Source organism: Anthonomus grandis, chromosome 1, assembly GCF_022605725.1.
Source record: "Anthonomus grandis grandis chromosome 1, icAntGran1.3, whole genome shotgun sequence".
Classification (NCBI taxonomy): Eukaryota; Metazoa; Arthropoda; class Insecta; order Coleoptera; family Curculionidae; genus Anthonomus; species Anthonomus grandis.
Genome location: NC_065546.1, coordinates 23448037 through 23472514, shown reverse-complemented (window position 1 = coordinate 23472514; position 24478 = coordinate 23448037). Strand labels below are relative to the sequence as shown.

At 30.8% G+C, this 24478-nt stretch overlaps 1 protein-coding gene across 5 annotated transcripts; it reads left to right on the top strand.

Moving 5' to 3' along the window:
* The first annotated feature begins 858 nt into the window (after window positions 1-858).
* On the top strand, window positions 859-20724 carry LOC126736464 (ganglioside-induced differentiation-associated protein 1). 5 transcript variants are annotated; one of them, XM_050440866.1, is made up of 6 exons: window positions 859-1025; window positions 1094-1220; window positions 1441-1633; window positions 1709-1894; window positions 1956-2174; window positions 19321-20577. In XM_050440866.1, exons 2-6 carry the CDS (start codon window positions 1152-1154, stop codon window positions 19632-19634), a joined length of 981 nt encoding a protein of 326 aa, XP_050296823.1. In that variant the 5' UTR covers window positions 859-1025; window positions 1094-1151; the 3' UTR covers window positions 19635-20577. The 5 variants fall into 5 exon arrangements, with proteins under 5 accessions (XP_050296823.1, XP_050296821.1, XP_050296797.1 ...); XM_050440864.1 differs by adding an exon at window positions 20592-20724 and having other exon boundaries at window positions 908-1220; window positions 19321-19562; XM_050440856.1 differs by having other exon boundaries at window positions 910-1220; window positions 19321-19562; window positions 20293-20577.
* The last annotated feature ends 3754 nt before the right edge of the window (window positions 20725-24478 follow it).

The following is a 24478-nucleotide window of genomic DNA, read 5'->3' as shown; positions in this document are numbered from 1 at the left end:
TAAACCTGACAAAGAAAAAATAGAGAGAAAATTAGAAAACATAACAAAGTTAGCCAGCCATTTTAAAAATCTAATCTGCGATGATATTAATTCCACTGTTAACGAGTGGAATGCTCGTCACGGAATAGAGTGGACACCTTCCAAAGATCCTGAGACTTTTTGGGTTGAAGTCGCCCAAAATAAAAATGCCGTAGGTGAAAATCGGTTTCAGTATATATTTCAAAATTGCTTTATCGCTTCTTTCTTTATCATTCTCTAACGCTATAGTAGAACGGGCGTTTTCAATAATGTCTATATAATTAAAGATTAATTACGAAACCGAACCAAGTAGCAGTTGTGTAGCTTTTCTACCGTCAAAAGCCATGCTAAACAAATTTAATTCTGACATGCATATTAATAAAAAGGAAAACGAAAATGCTTTATGACATTAATGATAATTAGATGCATACATATAGAAGTATGAATTTTACCAAAACTTTTTACCTATATTACTTATATTTTTTTTATGTATTTTTGTGTTTATATAGGTATGTCCTTAGATATTAGTTTTATGTTATTTGTGTTTTAGACCAATAGACCAACGATATTTTGTGTAAGCTTTTGTTTATTTAGGTACTATTATGTTTCTTCTAAGTCGTATTACTATAAATAATGTATTAACATTGCATAGGTACATTGAAATTTATTTTTCTACTTTTGGGGATTTATTTGAGCATCCTATTTTTAGGGATTTTATGCGAATGTAGAAAACACATTATTTTCAAAAAAATCGGTTGAATTTACTATATATTATTATTTTAAAAAAATTGGGAATTTTTACTTTTGAATCCTAAATATAGGGGATTTTTAAATATCAATTGGGTAAATTCCGCTGACTGATCTGGCAACCCTGCGCTAGCTTCACACACACACATATTTTTTTTTAGAAGTAACCTTTTGCTCCAATAACAAATTAGTACCAAACATCTCCATTCATTAATGCTTGAAATATGAGAAAGAGCAAGTCGTTTCTTTTCGTCAATCTGGTAAGCATCAGACGTACACTACCTCTCATTTTCTTATTGCGTAAACCCACCTTTTGTATATCTCTAAGCACGGCAGCCACCAATGGTAACAGTTGTTCAAGTGCCAGTTCCGAAATAGCCTCAGAAATGAATAGGGGTGCTGAGAAAAATGGACTACTCTTATACTACAATATGTTTTCCTTCTATTCACAAAAAGTAAGAATTAGAATTATTTTCTGGCAGGGACACAGCTTGCCTAATTTTTTGTTTATAATGTTGTGGTATGTTATAGTAACAGTTGAACCTGACATTAGCTTGTATAGTATAGGCTATATATTTTTATATTTTATATTTTATATATATATATATATTTCTAATTTAATTTCTAATTAATTATTTCACAATTTCTAAAATTAAGTTGTTTTATTTTTTTAAGGTTGTTATGGCTCTTCATGAAAAAAACCTCCCATTTGAAACTAAAGATATTGATTTAAACAATGAGCAACAATACAATCCTAAATTTCTACAAATTAACCCAAAAGGTGAAGTGCCTGTTCTACAAAACAATGGAAAAATTATAGCAGATTCTGCTAAAATTATAGATTATTTAGAGGATAACTTTAGCAATGGTAAATTATCCTACAATTTTCACAGGATGTGTCCATGTAAATATTGTATATTATGAATATATTCTATTTGTTTAGGAGATACTCCAAGACTAATGCCAACACACCAAAACCCTGAAGTTAGACAGAAAGTGATATATTTTCGAAATCTAATAGATAAAATAAATGGAAATGTGTTGACAATGGGATCTTTCATTCATCCTGAGTTTGCTGCTGGGGTTAAGAAAGTCCCTTTTATTGCACCTGTTCGTAATGCACTAATAAGTGAGTAATAATATTAGATAGAATGACTTACATAAACAACATTTAAAACTAGAATTATAAGAATGCCTATTATTTTTAGAATCAGACACTAACTTAGCAAAAAATTTAAGAAAGTATGCAGAAGAAAATCCTGAAGCAAGGGAAATGTTGTTGGAAAAGGCTGAGAATCAGGAGAAAAAGAGAGAAAAACTGTTAAAAAAAGAAGAGTTTTCAGCCATATGCAACCAAACTGAGGAAGTATTTAACAAAGTAGAAGAAGAATTGTCTCAATATATTAATGGTAAAGTACAATTTTTAAATATCGCTTGTGATTGTTATTTTTACAGAAACAAATAAATTTAAGTACCTTAAATACTACAATATCTAATTTATTAGTTAACACTACTTAACAATCTATGAAAAAGGTCTATATTATAATACCTACTTAAATTCCTAGCAAAATGAGGAGAAAATATTATATTTGTTGTGCACATACTTACATTCTTCTCTAATTTTTTTGTTTTTTACTCCCTTTTACTCAGGTGGTAGAACACTAAAAACTAAAAATTTTAGGTTAATACTTGAAATTATTTGGTATGATTAAGTTACCTCTAGCTCTTGCTCTTGTATTATGATTGTGATTTATTTAGTTTTTAGCAATATCATGGTTGTGAATGTGTGAACAAATGTTATATATAAAGTTCTTATGTTGATGGTTTGTTCCGTAAATAGATATTCTGTGGGGTAAAGTTTTGGCTTGTATATATTTTTTAAAATGTACAATATTTAATTTATGCAATGCATTATTGTATAAGACTCAGTTGAGGATTTATAAATGATAAGTTCTTTTGAATTTAAAAATGTTTTGATAATATCAAATTTGTAAATTCACTTTTTAAGTCTATTTGCCAGATATGCAGTATGTATATGCCATTTAAGTTTTTGGACAATAAAAATTCCAAGGTATTTAGTCTGTGAAACTTCCTTTATTTCATAACTATTTTCAATTGAAAAACATGAATAATTTGGTCTGTTTACCCCAGTGAGAGAAAAAGCAATGTAATTTGTTTTTGCTACATTTAAGCTTAATTTATAAGTTTCCAACCAGTTTTTTATTTTATTCAGGCCTTCTATAGCATACTGTTTTGTTTGATCTCAACTCGAACCATTAAAAAGTAAGCCAGTATCATCTGCATATGAAACAATGGTTCCATTTGTTAGTTTGATATCAAGAAGAGAATTTAGGTTAATTAGAAACAAAAGTGGTCCAAGTACAGTACCTTGTGGCACTCCTATTTTTATAATTTCAATATTGCTTAATATATTATTGACCTTTACAAATTGTCGTCTATTTTGTAAATAATTTTTTATAAGTGTCATTGCGCCCTTGCCTATTTAGGAAGTTTAATACTCGATCTTTTAAACTCTTCTCGAAAATTTTAGGAAAACATGTATTTTGATAGGATATAGTAGAAAATGATATTTTAAATGTCTATAATTGACACGGGATTCTCCTAGAATATCCGATAACTATGCTAGGATGTTCTAAAATCTTAAATGTATATTGTGACATTTTAAGTTTTTTAGTTATAGTTTGTATAACAAAATTTAAGAATAGTTATTCGGAACATCATTTGAATTAAAATTGTATAATTTTTTGGGTTAGGTACCCTTAGTTACAATTTATAATTTTCTACTCTACCCTAATGAGTTATACCATTACTGGACAACTTCTGTGTTTGAGATTTTGAATATGTTTTATTAGTTTATTTTTAGTAACCGGAGATAAAAACACAGACCGACTGAGAGTTTTTTGAAGGCATAGGACATTTTTGGGTTTTGGAATTTTCTTTTCCATTTCATTACCAACATTGGTAAAGTATTGGTTACAGAAGTTAGCCATTTGAAAGTCATTTTCAAAAGCTTTCAAATAGAAGAGGAATTTAGAATTTAACATCTTTATTAATCAAAATTAAAGATTTTTACAATGTGTGGGTTAATTATAGGTTGTCTGCTGAAGAAATTGGTTCACTGGATACAAAAGAGCAGCATCTTTTTCCAGGGAATCAAATCATAGTGGAGGTGTTGCTATATACTGTCTTGATGTCATCAACTTGTGGATATAGAAAAACCCAGCTACTTTATTGGTCTGCCTTAAAAGACATGCTACATGCTACAAGATTCCATTTTTATCTTGGCAATGTATTGCTTATCGGGAAAGTAAAAATAAAATAAAAACACCTATTCAGCCTAAGAAAGAATTACTGATATATCTAATATTTGCCTAGCGCTTTCGGTCGTAGGCCATTATCAGGGCTGTGAATGTACAAAAAGGCGTGAACAGATTTAAAAAATCATTGAAGTTTAATTTCCAGATAATTTTTTTACAGCAATACATAGTAGAATATATATATAGTAGTAGTACATAGTAGTTCATATATATAAAATTATTATAAAAAATTATCTAGAAATTAAATTTAAATGATTTTTTGAACCTGTTCACGCCTTTTTGTACATTCATTTAAAAGCCCTGATAATGGCCTACTACCAAAAGAACAACATCCCTGTGGCACCATATTTTTCAGAATTTAATGGAATTTTGCCACTGAAATATGCTCCAAAGAAACTGTAATAAAAAATAAGATTTCTTACTATGAAGCTGACAAAGAATATTTAAATATATTAAGTATAAGGAAGCCGTATAAGGAAAAAAAAAGAGAAAAGGGAGAAAAATAAGAAATCTCAATAATCGGATGATAGTTTCTCATAAACCAATGTGGTGCACAACCTTACTGTAGACATCAACAGTGACAACGCCCTAGAAACTTTTTCAAATTTTAAAGCTTTGAAGAAGGTCCAAAAAGATAGAGGACTATGTATTAGTTAATATGAGATCACGAAAAATCCATTAACAACCTTCATGAATTGTACACTGTAATTAACTATCTAGAAAGTGAAAATAAAATAAAAAGACATATTTAGCATAAGAAAGAATATCCTAATATCAGTCCTAGCAATTTCGAAAGTGTCTATAATAAGTCAAGAAAGTCATCTTAAATATTTATTAAATAAATAAATATTTAATTTATAATACATTGCAGTCATCTACTAGCACACCTATACTTGTTGAATTTTATAAAAGTTTCGTTGATGATATAACTAAATATAAATTATTATTATTTATTTAAATATAATTTCTTTACTTTTTTAAAATATTTATATGAACTAAGCAAAGCATCCTGAACTAAGGCCATTTTTCAATATAATTTTTTTTAAATCTTAAAGGACATAAATGTATAAAAGTACAATAAACATATTCCTTACCTGTACTTGGAAGTGCTCTCGAAGTGCCTTTTGTAGTGCGTTACATACTTATGAAGGATATGAGCTGCGGTGAGATTTTAAATAAATTACTCAAACTCTGATAACTGTCTACAGAAGCAAAGAATCGTAAAGTTACAGCTAATCTTTCTTTAGCCGAAATGGTACGCCTCATGTTAGTGGTCCGTTTAGTTATAGATGTGCCTATTGATTGCACCAGAATTTCGAAATCTGCAGATACAATCCAACAAAAATTTTCAAATTTCTAGAGTATTCTAAAGATAAATCATTAAGCAGATCATTGCCATTATATCTGTAAAAAAAATTGTATGATAATATAGTATATTAATATAGATAGGTACGGCTGATTTTTTTTGTATATACAACTGATCCTAGAAAATGAATCGTATGAACTCGACAATTACCTATCTCTATGTTTGATTAATGATGAACGAACCTACGAATTTGCTTTAATGCAGACGAACAAAAAACCAATCCGTACCGGGTCAGCGAGTCGAACACGCACTAACACTACTCTTTCTTGGTTTCTACCAGTCGAAATTGTAATTCTGTTCGAGTTCGCATTAAGTGCAGTTTACTGCAACTAGTCAAAAACGTCGTTAACGAACCATTTTCGAGGTTAACATTCGGGTCAAAAAAAATGCAATTGAGGAAAATCAAAGGAAATTGAGTTTTTCATCGCGAAAGCGGTATGAATGAACAAGAGGAGACATTATATAGTAAATAACCTTAATTTCAGTCCTTAAAACCAGGTATTTTATGTGAAAACAGAGGGAACAATGTATATAACATGTGAACAATGTATATAAAATGAAAGAAAATTCATGAAAATAACTGAAAAACATAAACTCTAGTGATGAAAAACTGTCGGTTCTAAAAACTAAGGCATTCAGTGCTCTTCATTGTTCTAAGACTGAAAATAACGAAGACGAGGGATCACAACACAGTTGACGGAGAACTGGGTACAACCCATTAGAAATCTAATCTATTCTGGGTACTAACTAGTCCAAAAACCTCTTTAAATTGCTTTATCCCTGTAGCTTATAGGTGCAATTTACCTACAACGCATATGTAAGGCTTTGAAATATACATCACTTTTAGGTAAATTATCCATTCCGGAATGAAATGTTACCGGTTCAAAACTATCTGAATTCTCTGGTAAAATATTGCCTGAGCTAACCCATATTTTTATAAAATAAAAACAAAATCTTGTAACTTCATTACAGGCTTGTATGGAAAAGTGTGGGAGCATAAGGCAAAGAAAGATTTTTCATTTGAATTATTCGAGAAGCATTATTAACAAAAAGTCCCATTTATGTAAGGGGCAATTCTTTTAATATTTATTTTATCATTGTGACTATTTATTTTATCATAATATCATTATGACATTTATTTCTTACTCTTTGATATGATAGGTGGAGGCATTTTGCCTAGATTGCATTAAAAAAAATTAATTTACCTTTTGTGACCTAAGAATTAATAAATAAAAATATATGATCACTTTATGCAGCTTATTTTAGTGCTTTTGCAGCCTGATAGTACACAGATTCCATAGTCTAAATTTCACAGCTTAATTAATAAACCTCAAACTGCTGTGGCTGTTTTTTGCTCTTGGAAAGATTTAACCGCCTACTAGCCGAGCATGACAGATGATCTTGTAAAAAAAATTTTAAGGCATTTATTTAAAAGTTATAAATAAACCACATAACAAAAATAATTTTAAAAGACATAAAATTATAAAAACAACAGGAGTTTAAAATTCAAATGGCTAAGCATACATACATTTTCAAAATTTTGTGTGCAAAAATTTTGATAATGGCATTAAAATAATACCAATAATTCAGGGTATTCCAATCGACCTTAATATTTCACTGACAATAACGATAGACATTTTAATAATGTGCAGGGTGTTTTTGTGAAATTCTTTACATAATTAGGTCATGTTTTAATATGTTTTTGAGTTTTTAGTAATATGGTATATCTTTATTTGTCGTATTTTCAACCATATTTGAAAAATGTTTCTCTTAGCTTTTGGAGTAATTCTCACACAAAGCATTCGATGTAATGGATATTGAATTATTATGAATGTTGAATTTGAATATTGTAATGACAGATTTTATGATTCTATATCCGTTTTAGTTATTAGTGGTGTACTCCAGGGCAGCATTCTAGGGCTATTGTTATTCATTATATTTCTTGATAAATTTCCTTGCCACCTAGTGGCATTTCCAGATGATGTGATCATATAAACATCAATTAGAGATTCAAAATAATCATGCATTATTCTCAAAGAGACTTAGAAATATGACCAACAATAGTAGTCAATAATGGTACACGATGATGTAGACATATTATATTTTATATTTTTATTTATGTTACTGAGAGTAAGTGAGTAGTTTTTGTATTTAGATGAGGTCTGATGATGAAAACATCTTGTCGGACTTGCATTGTCTTATTTATTTATTGTAACACGACGTTTCGGTTGGTAAGTATCTCCAACCGTTATCAAGTGTAAACTGGTTACACTTGATAACGGTTGGAGATACTTACCAACCGAAACGTCGTGTTACAATAAATAAATAAGACAATGCAAGTCCGACAAGATGTTTTCACTGTACCATTGTCTACCACCTTCAAAAACAGGTCTGATGATGCCCTAATGCGGCGAAACGGGTAACCTTTTAAATAGACGCTTGATTTGTGAGACTTTGACTTTGAGGATACTTTCTCTTCCTTTGATCAATTGGAGAGTCCGAACAGTCATTAAAATGTCACCTAGCGTGATCAACCATAGGATGGATCTCTGCAATACGAACAGTATAATCGTTAATGAGACAAAACCCAGATGAAATTTTTCAACCTCCTAATTTAAATAAAAGTTTACTCGTTAAATAGCATAACAAAAGAATAAAACAAAATAAAGTTATTAAAAACTTAGGTATATTAATCGACGAGCATCTTAGTTGGTTTTACTATGGCTTATAGTATATATATATATATAGTTTTAAAGAAATCTCTTACAGATTTGATATTCTGGATTACCGTCTCATATTAGCTAAACTCAAAAATTATGGTTTCTACATGGACTCTGTTCAATAAGAAAATTAATTTTTAATCAACCGGTCACACAAGGTAATCTATAATAATATTATATCGGATGCATTGGATATTCTATCTGGTGTGTAATTTCTTTTAATGATTTATCCAATTGATATAATTCTTGCTCGTAAATACAGTCAAATACAAGCGTACGCGGATTACACACGAATCTATCTTTCTTCTAAAAATAACAAATCCCAAGAATTGGCCAATAAAGTAAACGCTGATCTTAAAATAATTAAAGAATTATCTGCTGAACATAACTCAAACTTAAATTCTGAGAAAACTATCTATTTTGTACTGGAAGTAAAATCAAAAGAAACTCTATTAAAAATAACTTCAAACTAAAAATAAATGATTGATAAATCATCATCTCAGGTTTAGTGCGCACGTACCTATAGAATATTACAAGAAAAAGCTTTTCTGCACTAAAATTATTATAAACCTAATAATAAGCATATTCTTAGCTATATAATGAACAAAATTTTATGTAATTTATTAGAGCTTTTACATTTTAACTATGGCGTCCTTATACAGGGTGTTACAGAATAAAATAGTGATTCTTAACGGTGTTAATCCTTAGGTAATTTTTAAGAAAAAATGATGGATGCCACTGTTTAAACTAAAAGCAGCATACTCATATATACAGATCGTGTTACGTGAGCTACGTATTACCCAAAATAATAGCAACACCGCTTGGTTGGGGCTTGCAGGCGGCGGAATTTTTTGTTTTTATTTTTTGAACCGGGAGTCAGCAGACCTCACTTTGCTGTGTTACCGCACGTTGCATTAATAATTTTTGAGCGTTATTTTTGAGCCTTTTATTTAAAAAAATGATATGTTGTTAAGTTTGTTTTTTAGAGTTTTATTTCTGATTTTTTATTATATTTTTATCAGAGTTGATATTTTATTTTTTATTAGAATAACGCTTTAATTTTCATTATGCAAAACACAGCATATTAAACATTTTAAGTTTACAATTCTATGCGGGTTTTACACATTGTCATGTCTATAAAACCCGCATTAGAATAAATATTTTTAAAATGCCTGGATTTTCGCGTAATATTTTGGGACATTTTCTTGCCAAACGACGCAGGTCCCGCGAAAGTCAGATGTTTACTAATTCCGTCTTCGGGCCGGCCGGGGCGGTGCTCTATCGCAGGCACTCGTACACACGCGACGTTGCAAAATTTCGCCTCTATGCGGTTTCTTATAAGTAACGAACGAAAACACGATCTGTATGTATGTACACATCATATATGTATCTAGGAAAGTATTAAAGTTATAAAACCGTTTTTTTCTTAAGATTTTAGCACACTCTAGCCTAAAGGTTAACGGGCTTAGAACAGAGCTTCATTTGAACTTTTCTTCTTAAAATCAATATTATAGATTAACATCCTTAAGGATCAACATCTTACTCTGTAACACACTGTATATTGTCCATATCTTACAGCTCTCGGCAAACAGAAAATATAAAGGGTACATAAAGTATGGTGTCGATTAGTTTATAGAATCAGGAAGCATGATCATGTTACTCACAAAATTGTAGAATCGAACTGGCCCAATATGGAAAACTCCATCTCGTAAATTTTGTGCATAATATTCTTAATACCATTAACACACAGAATACTCTTGAAAATAAATTTCTGCCAAGGACGATCAATCATTCATAAACAAAATATTAGGAACAAAAATAAATTCTTTATCCCTATATAGTATATACAGTGCATCCCTAACGTAGCGGATAAATTCAATAAAAATGAAATGGACCGTTTCTGAAAAAAAAAGTCCGAACCCGTCGATTATAATATTGGGTTTAGGGTTTTTCTACGTGGAAATTAAATATACAGGGTGACTCAAAAAAAGATATGACGTCATCAATATGTTTTTTTAAATGGAAACCACAATTTTTTAGTGCAGAATCAGAAAGAACGCATGTTTTTACAAAGGATATGATACAAATGAATAGTGGTTACATAAGCAATTTTAAATAAAAAATGATGATAAAATGTAAAATTAAAGAAATGCCTATCTAAATTAAATGTTGGTATTTTGGTTTTTTAGTTGTTATCGTTGTTGTTGTCAGTGCCAAAAAGTGAAGAGGCGCTGCTTTCGCCTTTTCTTCTTCTTGTCATCGTGCGTTTTATTAGTAACTACACTTTATTACCGATATTGTGTTGTTAGTGTAGCTGATATTGTAGAAAATATGCGAAAATTAACCGAACGTGAAAAGAATAGGAATCTTGTGCCTGATTGGGTGCGGAGATGTCGCGTACTCAAAAGGAGTACGCATTTTTTTCTTTAGCAGTTTCTTCCATTAAGGAACAGTTTCTCTGATGCCGCTATAGATTCCAACTTCATCTCCTTATATTCCTCTTTATAACTTATAATTTTTTTCTCAGGCTTTCTCTACTCTTCCTCTCCTAAATTCATAACTTCCTCCTTAATCAAATTTATAACTTTTTTATCAAATTTTGGATTTTTTTTCCTGCAAATTCTCCTTTTTAGTTGTCCCCAAATCAACTCGATAGGATTAAATACACAATAATACGGTGGAAGTCTGAGGACAGTATGTTCATACTTTTTAGCTATCTTATCTACTACATACTGCTTTTCCCATGATTTGGTATTTACAACCTTTCTTTGTATAAGATTCATGATAATAGAGATCATGTTTTAATAAAAATGTCTCAATTTCCAATTTATGTGAAGATGTGTTTGTGATTTTTTCAGCAAGTTGAGACTAAAAAATGTTTGTCCCTTGTCGATAAGGTGTTCTTAACCATCTCTATAGTTGGAACCTTATTGTTTTTTATATTTTGAATACACAACTCAACTTACCAATTTGGCAATATTCGTGTCAAGTTCCTTTGATTGTCCTGCATATTTCCTTTTTTTTCTGTCTTTAATCTCTTTTTTTACAAAATAGCATATTGTACTATGCGAAACCCCTGTTAACAACGCTATTTTTTTGCAAAGCACTACAATCATTTGTGAACTGAGGATCATTCCTTAGATTGGTATAGACCTTTAAACAAATTTGTTTGGCGTCTGTACTTAAACAAATTACGTTTCAAAACTCCCTGATTTTTCCCTGTAGCTTTTATTTCCCTGGCTTCTTCCTCTGCTTCCTCAATACTGGAAAATGAAAATGAGTCTAAATCATTGTCCAGATCATTCTTATTGTTTTCACCACAAATGTTATTGTCTTTCTTGTGCACCCACGGTCTCCATAAACCCGCACAAACACTGTCCTTATTTCATTTGCCACATTTTCCTGCCTATTTTCCCAGGGTCGAAACATTTTAAGGTCTTTAAGTATAATATCAAAACAAATCCACAGACACAAATAAAAAACACACTTCCTCACAGTAAAAACTGCAAAAAATTTAGACGAATACAGGCCAAATTCTAAATTCTCCACTTTCATAAATGTGTAAAAAGCAAAACCCATCAAATAATAATAACCTCACATGACCCCCTCCCAACTATTAAAGGTGATAGGCCCATCCAACAGAACAATTTTAAAGGCGATAGACCCATCCTTAAAGATATCTTTAAAAACACGACGAAAGTACAAAAACAGCCCAAAAATTTATCTGGGTACAGCCCCGTAACACTCAAAATCAGTGGGATAGAGAAAGATACACAATCACTTGCACAGCCCAAAGTAGGAATCGCCAGAATGCAGGTGTTTTATCTTTGTTTAATAGACTGGCTAAAAGAGGTGGAAGTCTCTGAGTGCTAGGAGTGTTTAAAATGTTTTGTAAAATGCTTGGATTTTAGTCTGCGGTCAATTTTTTTATATTAATTTCTTGTGATATTATTTTCTTTTTAAAAATGTATATTTTCGAAAGAAAAATAAAAAATAGTGTAAAACATGGGGCTTTACGTATATTTAAAATGATTCCATATATAAATTATATAAAATTATGCCATTTAAACATGTATATCATACGATATAGGCGCACGGACTGTAGTGCGGCATCTGCACACATCAAAGATTAATGGGTCTCTGAACTGGACTTTATAAAAGATTCTTTTCATATAATGCAATCACTTTATATAATTTCATACCTGATAATTTTAAAAGATTTAATACCAAGAAATTTAAATATAAAACGCGATTGTTTCTTTTTTATTTAATCAACAAACTCAGTCACTGTAAATAAGAACGAATTTTTTTATTTTTAAAGCTAAAAAGACATTTGAAATAAAAATGTTGAGGTACTACTTATTTAAAAAAAAATAATAATATATTTGATTAATGCTATAATATATTTGAGAAATTTTTAAACAGGTCTTGGCGTTACATACTGAACTGGAATCGATTTTGAAATAATCAGTTTGCATTTTGAAAAAATTGTTAAAACCTCCAACCTATAGTTTTACTTATCGTGACATCCGAAACATTGATAAAGATAAATTATAATTTGATTGGCGGAATATTAATTGGAATATTTTTTATGATACCAACAATATTGACGAAAAGGTGAATTTCGTTACAGACAAATTGCTTCCGCCTTTTAACCGTCATGCACCAACAAGAACCATCAAAGGTAAAAAAGAAACCCTATGCACCGTGGATAACTAAGAATATTCGGTTAATGATTAAACTACGAAATAAAGCTTTAAATAGGTTTCGACAGACAAAAAATAATAATCACAGGTCGTATTACAAAGAACTTAGAAATTATACTACTTCTGCTATTCATGCTGAAAAAAAGGCTTTTCTTAATTATGAACTAAAACATAGTAATACTAAGGAAAAGTAGAATTTAATGAGAAAAATAGGAATTTGTAAGTCCAAAAACTCTACATTACCTGATAATTTATCAAAAAACTTAAATGACGCAAATTCACATTTTTCCAATATTTCTGTCAAGCCATTTAACATCGATATAGGGCTTCTTAATTATTACCGTACTAATAGTCTAACACATAATTCATTTAAGTTTAATGTTCAGTCACAAAATACCGTCATTAAAAATTTAAGGAAAACTTAAGTCAAAAGCAATTGGTCGTGATAATTTAAACTTGGTTAAAATTACTCTGGTTAAATTGCTCTGTGGTCCATTTATAATATCACATGTTACTCATTTGATAAATTCATGCGTCATCAAATATATTTCCGACCAGTTGGAAACTAGCTAATATACTTCCATCGCCTAAAGTAAAAAATCCAAAAGAATTTAGCGACTTACGTTCAATTTCGATTTTGCCTATATTATCGAAGGTTCTAGAGAGATGTCTTGAGCAGCAAATTACGTTGTTTTTAAACAGCAATTCTATCCTTCCTTTGAAGTGGTCCGTTCCGGATGCCGTTCTAATCATAGATAGCTGTGCGACCGTTCTATTCGATGTGACGGATAATATTATTCGATCTTTAGATGAAAACGAATCCGTTGTACTAGTGATGCTAGATTATAGCAAAGCTTTCGATATGCTTAACTACGAGCTTTTATTGTCGATACTTGGCTTTGTAGGATTTTCTAATGCTGCAATGAAACTCATGGAAAGCTTTATCACACATCGAAAGCAAAGAGTTTGTTTAAATGACAATTTTTCGGAAGACATGGCCGTAGTTATGGGAGTTCCTTAGGGCAGTGTTCTTGGTCCTCTTCTTTTTTTGATTTATACGTGCGTTTTGTTTAAATGTTTAAAGTATAGTAAACATCATAGTTATGCTGATGATACTCAGTTGATGTTGTCTTTTGATTCATCAAATCCGGGCAATGCTGGTGACTGTTTAAATGAAGGCTTGTCAAGTCTATATAATTTATTTGTAAAACATGGCTTACAGTTAAACCCTAAGAAATCTGTTGCGATGTTGTTTACCAAACAAAATTTAAGGCAACACCTATTGAAAAATTTAAAGGTCAAAATCTCGGTTGTTTGTTGTGACATCAAAATTGCAGAAAGCCTATTCAATGTTGAAAACTTTATATCCGCATCGCCATGAGTTAAGTGTGGATACTAAGCGAATGCTGTGCGACTCTCTCATTATTTCTCATTTTAACTTTGTGATACTGTGTATGGCCCTTGTTTAGATAACAGAGATAAAAAGCGTATACAAAAGTTCAAAATGCATGTATAAGGTTTATTTTTGGTATTCGCAGGCCATATGGAGTGTGGCACAGGTTGAAAGATCTTGAGTGACTTAATATGTAATTGAGGAGAAAGTTACATTATGTGGTATTTTGCTACAATATTCTCAAGATGAGGTGCCCACAATATCTATTGGATAGGGTGGTATTTAGAGCTGATATTCATCATCAGGCTAACGTTAGAAATAAACGGCGTTTAGATATTCCACGACATTGAAAAGAAATTTTTAAACGATCATTTTCTTATAATATTGCATCTGTAGTAAATAAATATATCACTGATCTTTCGCTAACGACAAACGGCTTCCGAAAATGCATGAAATCTAACCTCCAGAATAATATTTAAAAACAGAGCAATGCATTTAAAAATATGAATTTCGGATTTGTTATACGTTTTTATTTTCGTATATTCTCTTTTTCATTTTATTTATTTAAAAATGTTTTAAATGTGTTTCCTCGATTTTAGTGCACTATTTATTTATTTTTCTTTGGGTAATTACTATTAGTTACTTTTTTGATCTTAGATACTTATTCTACTTTATAGGCTACAACAGCCCTCAACTGCGTTGGGAAGCTGAAATTATGCCTTTTAATTCGCATTTTGTCTGTCATTTTTTGTTACAATGATGTTTTTTTACAGCTTTGTAAACATATGTATATGTGGATTAATAAAAGTTATTATTATTATTATTAATATTATTATAAATAACTTCTTTTGTTGCAATTTCATTATCTACATTCTACCTAAAAAAAAATCTATACTTACTACTGGATAAAGCTTCTAAATTACTTTCTTTTGTAGAGTACAATACAATATATCAATATATTGTATAGAATACAATACATCGTGAAGTTAATCATTCTGTAAGTAGTTTTTTCTACTCTATAGATAAGCGCACATTTAAATAGCTGTTCGTTAATAAATCGCATATTTTATTTTTTACTTTAAAGGGCTTAGGTAGCTTAGCTTCGAGAGTCTTGCCTCCCTTATATCTTTGCAGAAATGTATTTATGATATTCACGCAATTTTAAATATTAATATTATATTGTATTATAATAATTATTATTATATAGCCTTAAAGAAACTCTCAATTATGCATATGTTATCTGGTATTTATGTAATAAAATATTAATTTGCTCTACTTCTTTACTTCTTCTTTCAGTCCTATATGCATCCTGCACGTTTGGGATCTTTCGTACATTCCTCAAATGATCGTAAAGATGTCGTCTTCTGCCTAACGATATATGTGGCTAGATGTGGTGGTTGCATATGTCTGATGTTTCGGAGCGACTAGTGCTATTTTCGTTCGAGTCCCCTTCGGCCTTCCATCTTGCCCTCTAGGATCAGCTTCAGGATTGGTATAGCGAAACTCTCTCGGGATGTGTCCCAGGTATGACACACATAGCATTTTATCACTTTTAGTCGGAGGTTTAGGGGCAAGCATTTCTGTAAAAGGATACCCTGAAGTTGTCAATTTGCTGTTTTGGCCATGTCCAGCTTTCATTTCCTCGTCACACACCTCTCTATTAACGATAGATCCGAGTTACATAAATCTCTTAACATGTTCGATGTTTTCACCCTTTACCTCGAAAGTAACCTCTCGGGTTCATCTAATGATCACCATGGATTTTGTGTTGGAGATGTTAATATGCAGGTCTTACCGCCGATTTTATTTATCCTGTTTAATAGATGATGAAGCCTGGGTTTATTTTCGAGGATGGTTTATTTTCACATGGATGTTAAAAAGCATCGGAGACAAAATACAGCTTTGCCACGCTCTCTTGGTTTTATCGAAAGCCTCGATTGATACTATGTCGTGCATCTTCACCTCGGGCCTCTTGTTCCAATATAGTTGTTTCATGATTTGAATATCATTCTAATCATCATAGTACAGAAGTAAATCATGTTTGACATTATAGGCAGCTCTTTGGTAATCAATAAAGCAGAGAAAGATGTGCTGTTGTAGATCATAGCAGTTTTGTACCAAAAGCTTTAGCGAGAACAAAGCTTCTCTTGTTCCCAATCCTCTAATGAAGCCGTACTGCGTGTCACCGCTCCTTTCTTCACATCATATATGATGATATATCCTATATATCCTGTAAACATGAATCCTATGATGAATTATTCTGAGGAAAGCCTTAAGCTCATTAGGCTAATAAGTCCTCACACTGTTTGGGGGTACTTTTCGTAGGAATGCTAACAAAAGTCGGTCTGAGCCAATCCTCTGGTAGTGGCAGTCATATATTCTTTTAAGTACTGACCTGAAGTAGTGGATGATACGATGAAGACGTGGATGATACGATTTTAGTCTATCTCCCAAAAAATATCCACGATTTCTTAACTTTATTTAATAATAACACATCCGTGTTCATAGTCAATCGCTGGCGATTTGCTAGAGAAACTCCCAGCGAAGCGCCAGCGATCCGCTGAAGAATCGTCATCAGCCTGTTTTTACTGCATAGTCGATTTCCAGCACATCTCCGCCAGCTAGTCGCCAGCACGTGATCATACCACAGTTGTCGGTTATACACACTTTTCAATTTGTATTTTAGTTTTTAGAAAACTGTACAAAAACTGTACGATTTATCTTATTAAATATAAGGTTCCAGAATTGCATTTGGTTTAGCTATGGTTTAAATAATATTTCTGATCTGTTCTGATCATTCTACAATTTTTTTTATTATAGAAGTAGCTTTTTTTTATTGTGATTAGTTGAAAATTAATAAACGTACTTAGTATTTTAGTGGTGTTTACTGTTTCATGTCGAGGTGGATTTCGAATGTTCCGAATATATCTGAAATTTTTTTTATACATAGTTTTACAAATTTGCACATAAAAATGAGTGCTTAAATACTGCAGATCAACCTTCTATAGAATAAAAACTCTCTAGTGGATTTTATTTGAGTTTGTTTTTACGAAATTACGCACATCAAAATAACAATTAGTGGCAAAAATAAAAAAAGGACATATTTTTCTATAAATATAAACTTTCTACTTATGTGGTGCATGCAGTTCTAATTCTCAATATATTTATTATATAAGTCTCCAATATCTTTATTAATTCCATATATTAAATCGAGATCACAATCCATTTTTTTACAATTTTAAACAAGAATCCAGTATTTATGTCTTTGAATACTTAAAACTTCACTTAAACTTTAATAAAAAGTTAGTAGGTGAAGTCTTTTCTCCACAAATAAAATGCTAATCCTCTAATTTCAGGAATGATGCATTTTGGCAAGTGTTCTTGTCATCATCAGACTAGAGTTACTTAACACACACACAAATTATAAACAATCACAAATATTTATTGTTTATAATTTGTGTGTATTAATTTTATTTGTTTGTTTAATTTTATTTGTGGACAAAAGACTTCCCGTACTAACTTTTTAATGTTATATGGACTCCACTTCAGAATGGAGCCAACGGTTTACTTTACCGGTCACGGCACATTAGAAGTTCAGAATTTCATTATTTATACAGAATGTGAATCAGTATAATATTTCAATTTTCCGTACATCAAAAGACTTTTTTTTCGAGAAAATATAAGAAATACTATTATTAAAACACGTGGTTGTTCTTTCTCCTTTCCTATCCTTGTCGGTGGTAGCTGACCCTATTTACGCCGGTAGCCAGGACAGATGCATCGTAGAAGAAGCGTCACCATACAATAAGAATCGTACAAGAAATCGTAAGAATTGTGTTTTCAAGAAAGTTTTCGATTCAGGGAACAGGGTACATACCCGACGGTTTGCCTGAATGTCCAAATCGTCTAGGCAATTGCCTTGAAATAGAGCCATCAAATTAATAAGGCACAACATAACCAATTGCTATATATTTATAAACATGACATGAAGCCACCAATAAAAGAACATAACTGCACATTTCTATTATTATCATATGTCTATTGTAAGAGGCTCCCTAATGTTTATTTTGTCACTCAACATTTTTTCTACACAACTATTTCACTTCTCATCTACATCTCATCTACATCTACATCACTTCTTATCTAACTTTTTCACACAACTATTTTTTAAAACAGAAATAGGCATCTACACTTTAACACCATCCTTGTGCTGTACTTTTATTCGGTATAAGGTCATAAAAAATAAAACTGCTCGTTTTTATAGTGTTTCTTGTTTATTCATTTAATTCGTTTATACAATTAAATGTTTATTTGGTTGCGAAATTTGCAACCAGCAAGCTGAATATCGTCTCAATAAAGACCGAAACCTCGGCATTTCTTCTGGAACAAAATTAGTTTTAATTGAGGATCTAAACCTACTACATTTTTACTCTAGTTAATCTAAAGTTGAATTTACCCAAATATAAACTAACCAAAGTAGCAAATCCCACATTGGTTTTACTAATTGAATTATATATAACTGATTGATTGAAAGTGTTAGTACTTATAAAAGTTTATTTAATAAAAATCTTAGGAGAATTGTGGCAACTCAACTAGATACTTTTGTTTGTGTGTTAAACTACTAATTTGTAGTATTATAAGATTTAGTTAACAGTATTTGATAATTATAGCCTATGGAAATAAATATTTGCCTATTGTCTATAGCAGGACGAGGAAAAAGAATATCGAGAATATTTAAAGTAATTCAAAGACTGAATATAAATTGAAAAATAAGTTAAAAAATGAAACATTGGATGACAAAGTTGTTAAACAAATTAGAAACGCCATAATGTAGAGAAAAATTCAGGGCAGATAGATAATTTATTTTAATATTAGTTTTTTAATAAACTCATAAAAATATATATTTTTTTATTTTGGTTGTCTTAAGGCATCTCGAACCATTTTTTAACACCATATAACATATTTTTCCAACATCCAGTATAACTTTAAAAATTAAATTGCAAAATTACATTAGTTCCGTTTTTTTTTCCAGATAAGAAAAACTGGTGGCTATGTTCAGAACTTTTTACAGTAGCTGATATATCCTTATCAATTTTGATGGTGCGCATATACCAGATCGGTATGGAACCCTACTATTGGACAAATGGAAAAAGACCACATTGTGAACGGTATTTCAACAGGGTCCAGGAAAGAGACTCCTATAAAAAAACTGTGCCTTCAGCTTTCAGCCTTATTAAGATTTTCTTTAAAGCACAAATGCCACTTATTTTGGGGGTCAGTATTGCAACTGCTATAGTTATTATTATTGGGGGATATTTTGTGGTTAAGAAAATTGCTAATAAATAGTCTTTAATCGTATGACAAAGGATCAGAAAACTAGAATTGTCTTTTCTACTACAATCTTGGCTTGGGCTTTGATATTTTGTAACTTTTAATTTTCTTCATACAAAAAGTAATAATGCTTATCAATGGTAACTAAAAGGATTTCGGTCATATAACATGTCCATCATCAGGGATAACAAATTAAGGGGTTTTGTCAATTCACCTTATTGTTCTAGTGCCTCCGACAAGGTTAAAACGAATAAAAATTAAAATATGAAAAAAAAAACTTTTTTTGTTCTCTGTTTTTGTTTACAAAACAATAGTTCTATTATTATTTTTGACCTATTGCTTTAGGTATGTCGTTTTGAGTTTTTGTAAATCCAAGTTTTGTCCCATTCGCATGTATTATGGCATATTAAATATGCCATTTTTATTCATATTATTATTCTTTTTAACCTTTTTATCTTGTCTAACTAGAACATATAAGATGAATTGACAGAACCCCTTAATTTGTTATCCCTGATGGACATGTTATATGTCTGAAACATGTTGGATTAATAGTTTTTAAATAAATTAAGTGGAGGATGACCGACATACTTTTAGTTATCCATTGATCTATTAACTCCACTGCAAGAATGGACTACTTCTTCAAAAATGCTTATATTAAAATATTTGTTGACAGGGGCTGTTCAAGAGATCAACTCAATAGGAAGGCCAATTTATGCAAATTCTGCTGAAACTTTTGTGGCATTTATTTTAAGTAGATATTACATTATTAGATATTAAATACAGTTTTCCTTAATTTTTTGACTCACAGGCTTTTGTCTTGTAACACAAGAATAATGTGCAGTAGGTATACCAAACTTTAGTTAGTTAAGAAATGTTTTAATGATTAGGCTCTATTACTATCTAATAATTATTCACGTCTATTGTTAAATTAGTAATAAATATACTTGTAGAACACTTACTCCTTTTTTGTAGATGGTGAACTAGCTCTGCACACTGGGTACTTGATACTTGTGGATAATGTGATACTTGGATATTTAAGATAATGTTCAAAAATGCATGGTTAAATGAATGACAATTTAAAAAGAACTGAGAGGCAAAATAAAAAGCGCCGGGCACTACGGACATCCTCTGCTTTTTTTCTTAGTAATAATATATATAGGGTGTTACAAAATTCGGTGCAAATATTTTAAGAGCGTATTGTTGAAGTCAAAGTAAGGTTTTTTTTCTATAAACATGTGTCTTAAAATGCTCCTCCTCAGAGCTACAGCCCGTGCAAATTGCTCAAAGAAAATTGACTATTTGGAACCGCAACTACAGTTATGCGCCAAATGTTAAGGTAATTTAGTGGCGACGGTGTGTAGCTAATTAATTTCATTGTGCATAATAACTAGTTGTTTCCAAAGTTATAAGGCGAATTAAATATATAAAACTTCCAAGCAATATAGTTACGGTGTAAGGTGTAAGTTCAGATATAAATAATCCCTTATAGCCCGATATTTCTGAAAACATATGTGTTTGTTTACATTTTATGAATGTGACATCGTCGCGAGGTTGCCGGACGTCCTATCTCATATTTAATAGAATATGCTATATAATAGTAATAATAATAATAGTAATAATAGAATATTTCTAATATGCCTGAAATAGAAATTTGTGATATACATATGTAATAAAAATGTGGGTGATAATGAAGATTGTTTACTATGTGATAAATGTCTTCTTGGGAAACATAGGCTATGCCTCTCTATAAGGCACTTTCAGAAGATAAGCAAATCAACACAACACCGAATGGATTTGCGTTAATTGTGAAAAAAGTAAGAAACGAGATCCCAAGGATGATGTCATGGATGCCTTAAAAAGCATGGAAAGCAAGTATGATGTTCTTTTCCAGAAAGATGAGCAGATTATTTAAGATTAATGAGCAGCTAAAATTAGAACTTAGTAATATAAAAGACCAAATAAATAAGAAGGAACAAAATGAGCTGGCTAATAATATTATTGTTCATGGTGTCCTGTATAAATCTACAGAAAAGCTGCAGCAATTGATCTGTAAAATTGAAAGAGAACTTCAAGTGGAACTAGAAAATAATTTCACAGCTTTAGAATTGGAACCAGAAAGGAAGGAAAGAAGACACCAATCAAAATAACCTTAAAAAGATGTTAAGAAAAAACTTATGAAATCTCCTAAAAAGTACAATTTAAATACTTTGGTGTTGGGTCAATTTTATTATAGAAACACGAAAATGGATTCTGATTTAAAAAACTAGCCGAAAAGAAGCTAGGTATAGTTTATTTAAATATACACAGTATAAGGAATAAGTTTGATGAGATTCAATGTTATGCAAAAGTTGTATGTAGATTTTTTTATGTTTGCTGAGACTTGGCTTTCTTATGATGAAACGCATTTACTTGAGTTGAATGGATTGGTATCCCATCCATTCATGTAGAGAAAAAAGAGAGGATCTTCTATATATTTGAAGAATTGCTTAGACTTTAAGGTACTGCAAATATCAATATATTCAATATCAATTATAATTTTAGTTTGGTATGTATTGATGTTGGTCACAGAAATTTAATTATTAGTTTAGTGTATAGACCACCTACATATTCATTTGCTGAATCATTAAGCAAATTAGAAAATAATATGAGTTGTTATTTAAAGAATCATGTTATTGTTGGTGATATTAATGTAGATTTCTTAAACAATTGTAATAGGGAAATAATTGATTACAAAAATATGCTAACCCTTAACAACTTTCATATTAAAAACAAAATAAATATTTTAAATGTTACACGAATTACGTAAAATACTAATGAATTTCTAGACCATGTACTAACTGATCCTAATGCGCTATCGGATCATGAAACATTAACTATTTATTTAGATGAAAAAGTTTAAGAGATTAACGTCAAAATGATACATACTGTTAAAGGAATTATAAGAATGAAAAGTTTAAAAGATGATTTCAACAACAAATAAACGGAACAGATATTAACACATTCCAACATCTCATTAACATAATACATTCTAGTAAGGCTACCGCTGAATATGAAAGGCAAATTAAATGCGTACATAATAATATTTAGGTAACAGAGATTTAATGCATAACTGTAGTGAGTGTTCCAAATAATCTATTTTCTTTAACAAATTTGCGCAGGCTGTGAGGTGCATTTTAGGACACATGTTTATAGAAAAAAAAAACGTCTTATTTTTACTCCAGCAATACGCTCTTAAAATATTAGCACCGAATTTTGTAATACCCTGTATTAAAAAATTTGCAAATGCAAAAATTTTTGCTTGAACTACAGTGATAATTGAATCCAGTTTATGATGAAGTTCCAAAACTCAAGTCATTCTTGTCAGTCAAATTTTCTTCTCAGACAAAAAAAAACAAGATAATTTTGATAAGACATTTTGTTCATAATTTTTATTTCAAGCAAATATTTCGATTAAAATAAATCTCTGACCAGAACTTATAGATGAAAGCAGAAGTAGATCTGACGGACATTTCTTTAGAATTGAGAATTTACATATAAATTCTCAAATAAATATAAACTTTCATACAATTTAATTCATGCACCTAAAAACAAGCAAAATCTTTAGATGCCTCTAACTTTTTGGATATCTTACAAGGGCTGGTCATTTTTTTTTAAGGATTTAAATGTCTTAATTGCTGTTAACAAACCTCATGAAGAAAAAAATATCAGGAAATAAAATAAAGGACAAAGGTCATATTCTGTCAAACTCGAGCGCATATGCATTGAATTGTAATTATAATGACTGCCCAGGGATTTACGTAAACTAATCGGAAAGGATGGTTTCTGCTAGGATTCGTGAACTCCTCAATTTACTACAGAAATCTAAAAATTCAGATATAGTTGAAACGAAGTCAGTTTTTGCAGACCATCTTGTCACTTTTGGCCACTCTTCTTGCATTGAGGATACAACCTTGTTGCCTCACTGTAAGAATGGGGTTAAACTTAATATCCTAAAAGAAATGGAAATCACTATAGCCAAGAAAAGCTCCGTCTTGTTTTGTGTGAACGATATATTTAATTTTAAACCAGGTTTGATTTTCAACAATATTAATTAGTATTATCATTCTTAATGTTCGTATCGTTTATGTTTTATTGAACCCGATTAGCCGAATAGTATTGACGCTTTATTTGCTATTTGCCTTTGGTTGATGAAAAAAAATTAGTTTTAATTTGATTTTGCATCTATGTACTTTATTTACATTTCTTCTGGACGAATTCTTAAAAGTTATCCATAGTTTATTACTGTTGGTGTGTAATAACGTTGATTGAATATTTGAGAAGATGGGCAACCTTATGAACGAAAATGTACCCGACAATGAACTGGTGACGTCACGTCGCTCTCGGTGAGTTTTGAGAATTCTCAATCGCCGCGAAGTTTGCAAAGGTATGTGTCTATGTGCCATCAGTTACACCAGTATGGAGGTTAAATGTGGCGGGGCCAAGGACTTAATAAATATACCTAGACTATTATACCGGTATTTTTTATAGTGCTTGTGTCCTTTTGATATTGGTCACTCTGAATGTTTTCAGTGTTGGCAACAAAAAATATATTATAAATAAGGGTAATGAAGTTGACGACGCTGACGTGTGACCTGTCGCAAACTAAATTATTTTTTTTCATTGACATTGTTTTTAACCCATCATTAGGATTCTAAAATCACGACTCGACACAATCACTCGATATGGCTGATTCTAAATAACATTCTCAATTGTGAGTATAACGAATTGCCTAGTTTTGACGATTTGTATAAACGACACTTGGATATATTATCGTCTGCAACATGCGATGCTGCCTTATTTAATATGTGGGTAATGTATCA

Coding starts and splice junctions, on each gene's coding strand:
- LOC126736464 (XM_050440840.1), top strand. CDS start 990: ATGAGAAAGAGCAAGTCGTTTCTTTTCGTCAATCTGGTAAGCATCAGA. Junction 1,221..1,440: donor TTTCCTTCTATTCACAAAAA/GTAAGAATTAGA, acceptor TATTTTTTTAAG/GTTGTTATGGCTCTTCATGA. Junction 1,634..1,708: donor AGAGGATAACTTTAGCAATG/GTAAATTATCCT, acceptor CTATTTGTTTAG/GAGATACTCCAAGACTAATG.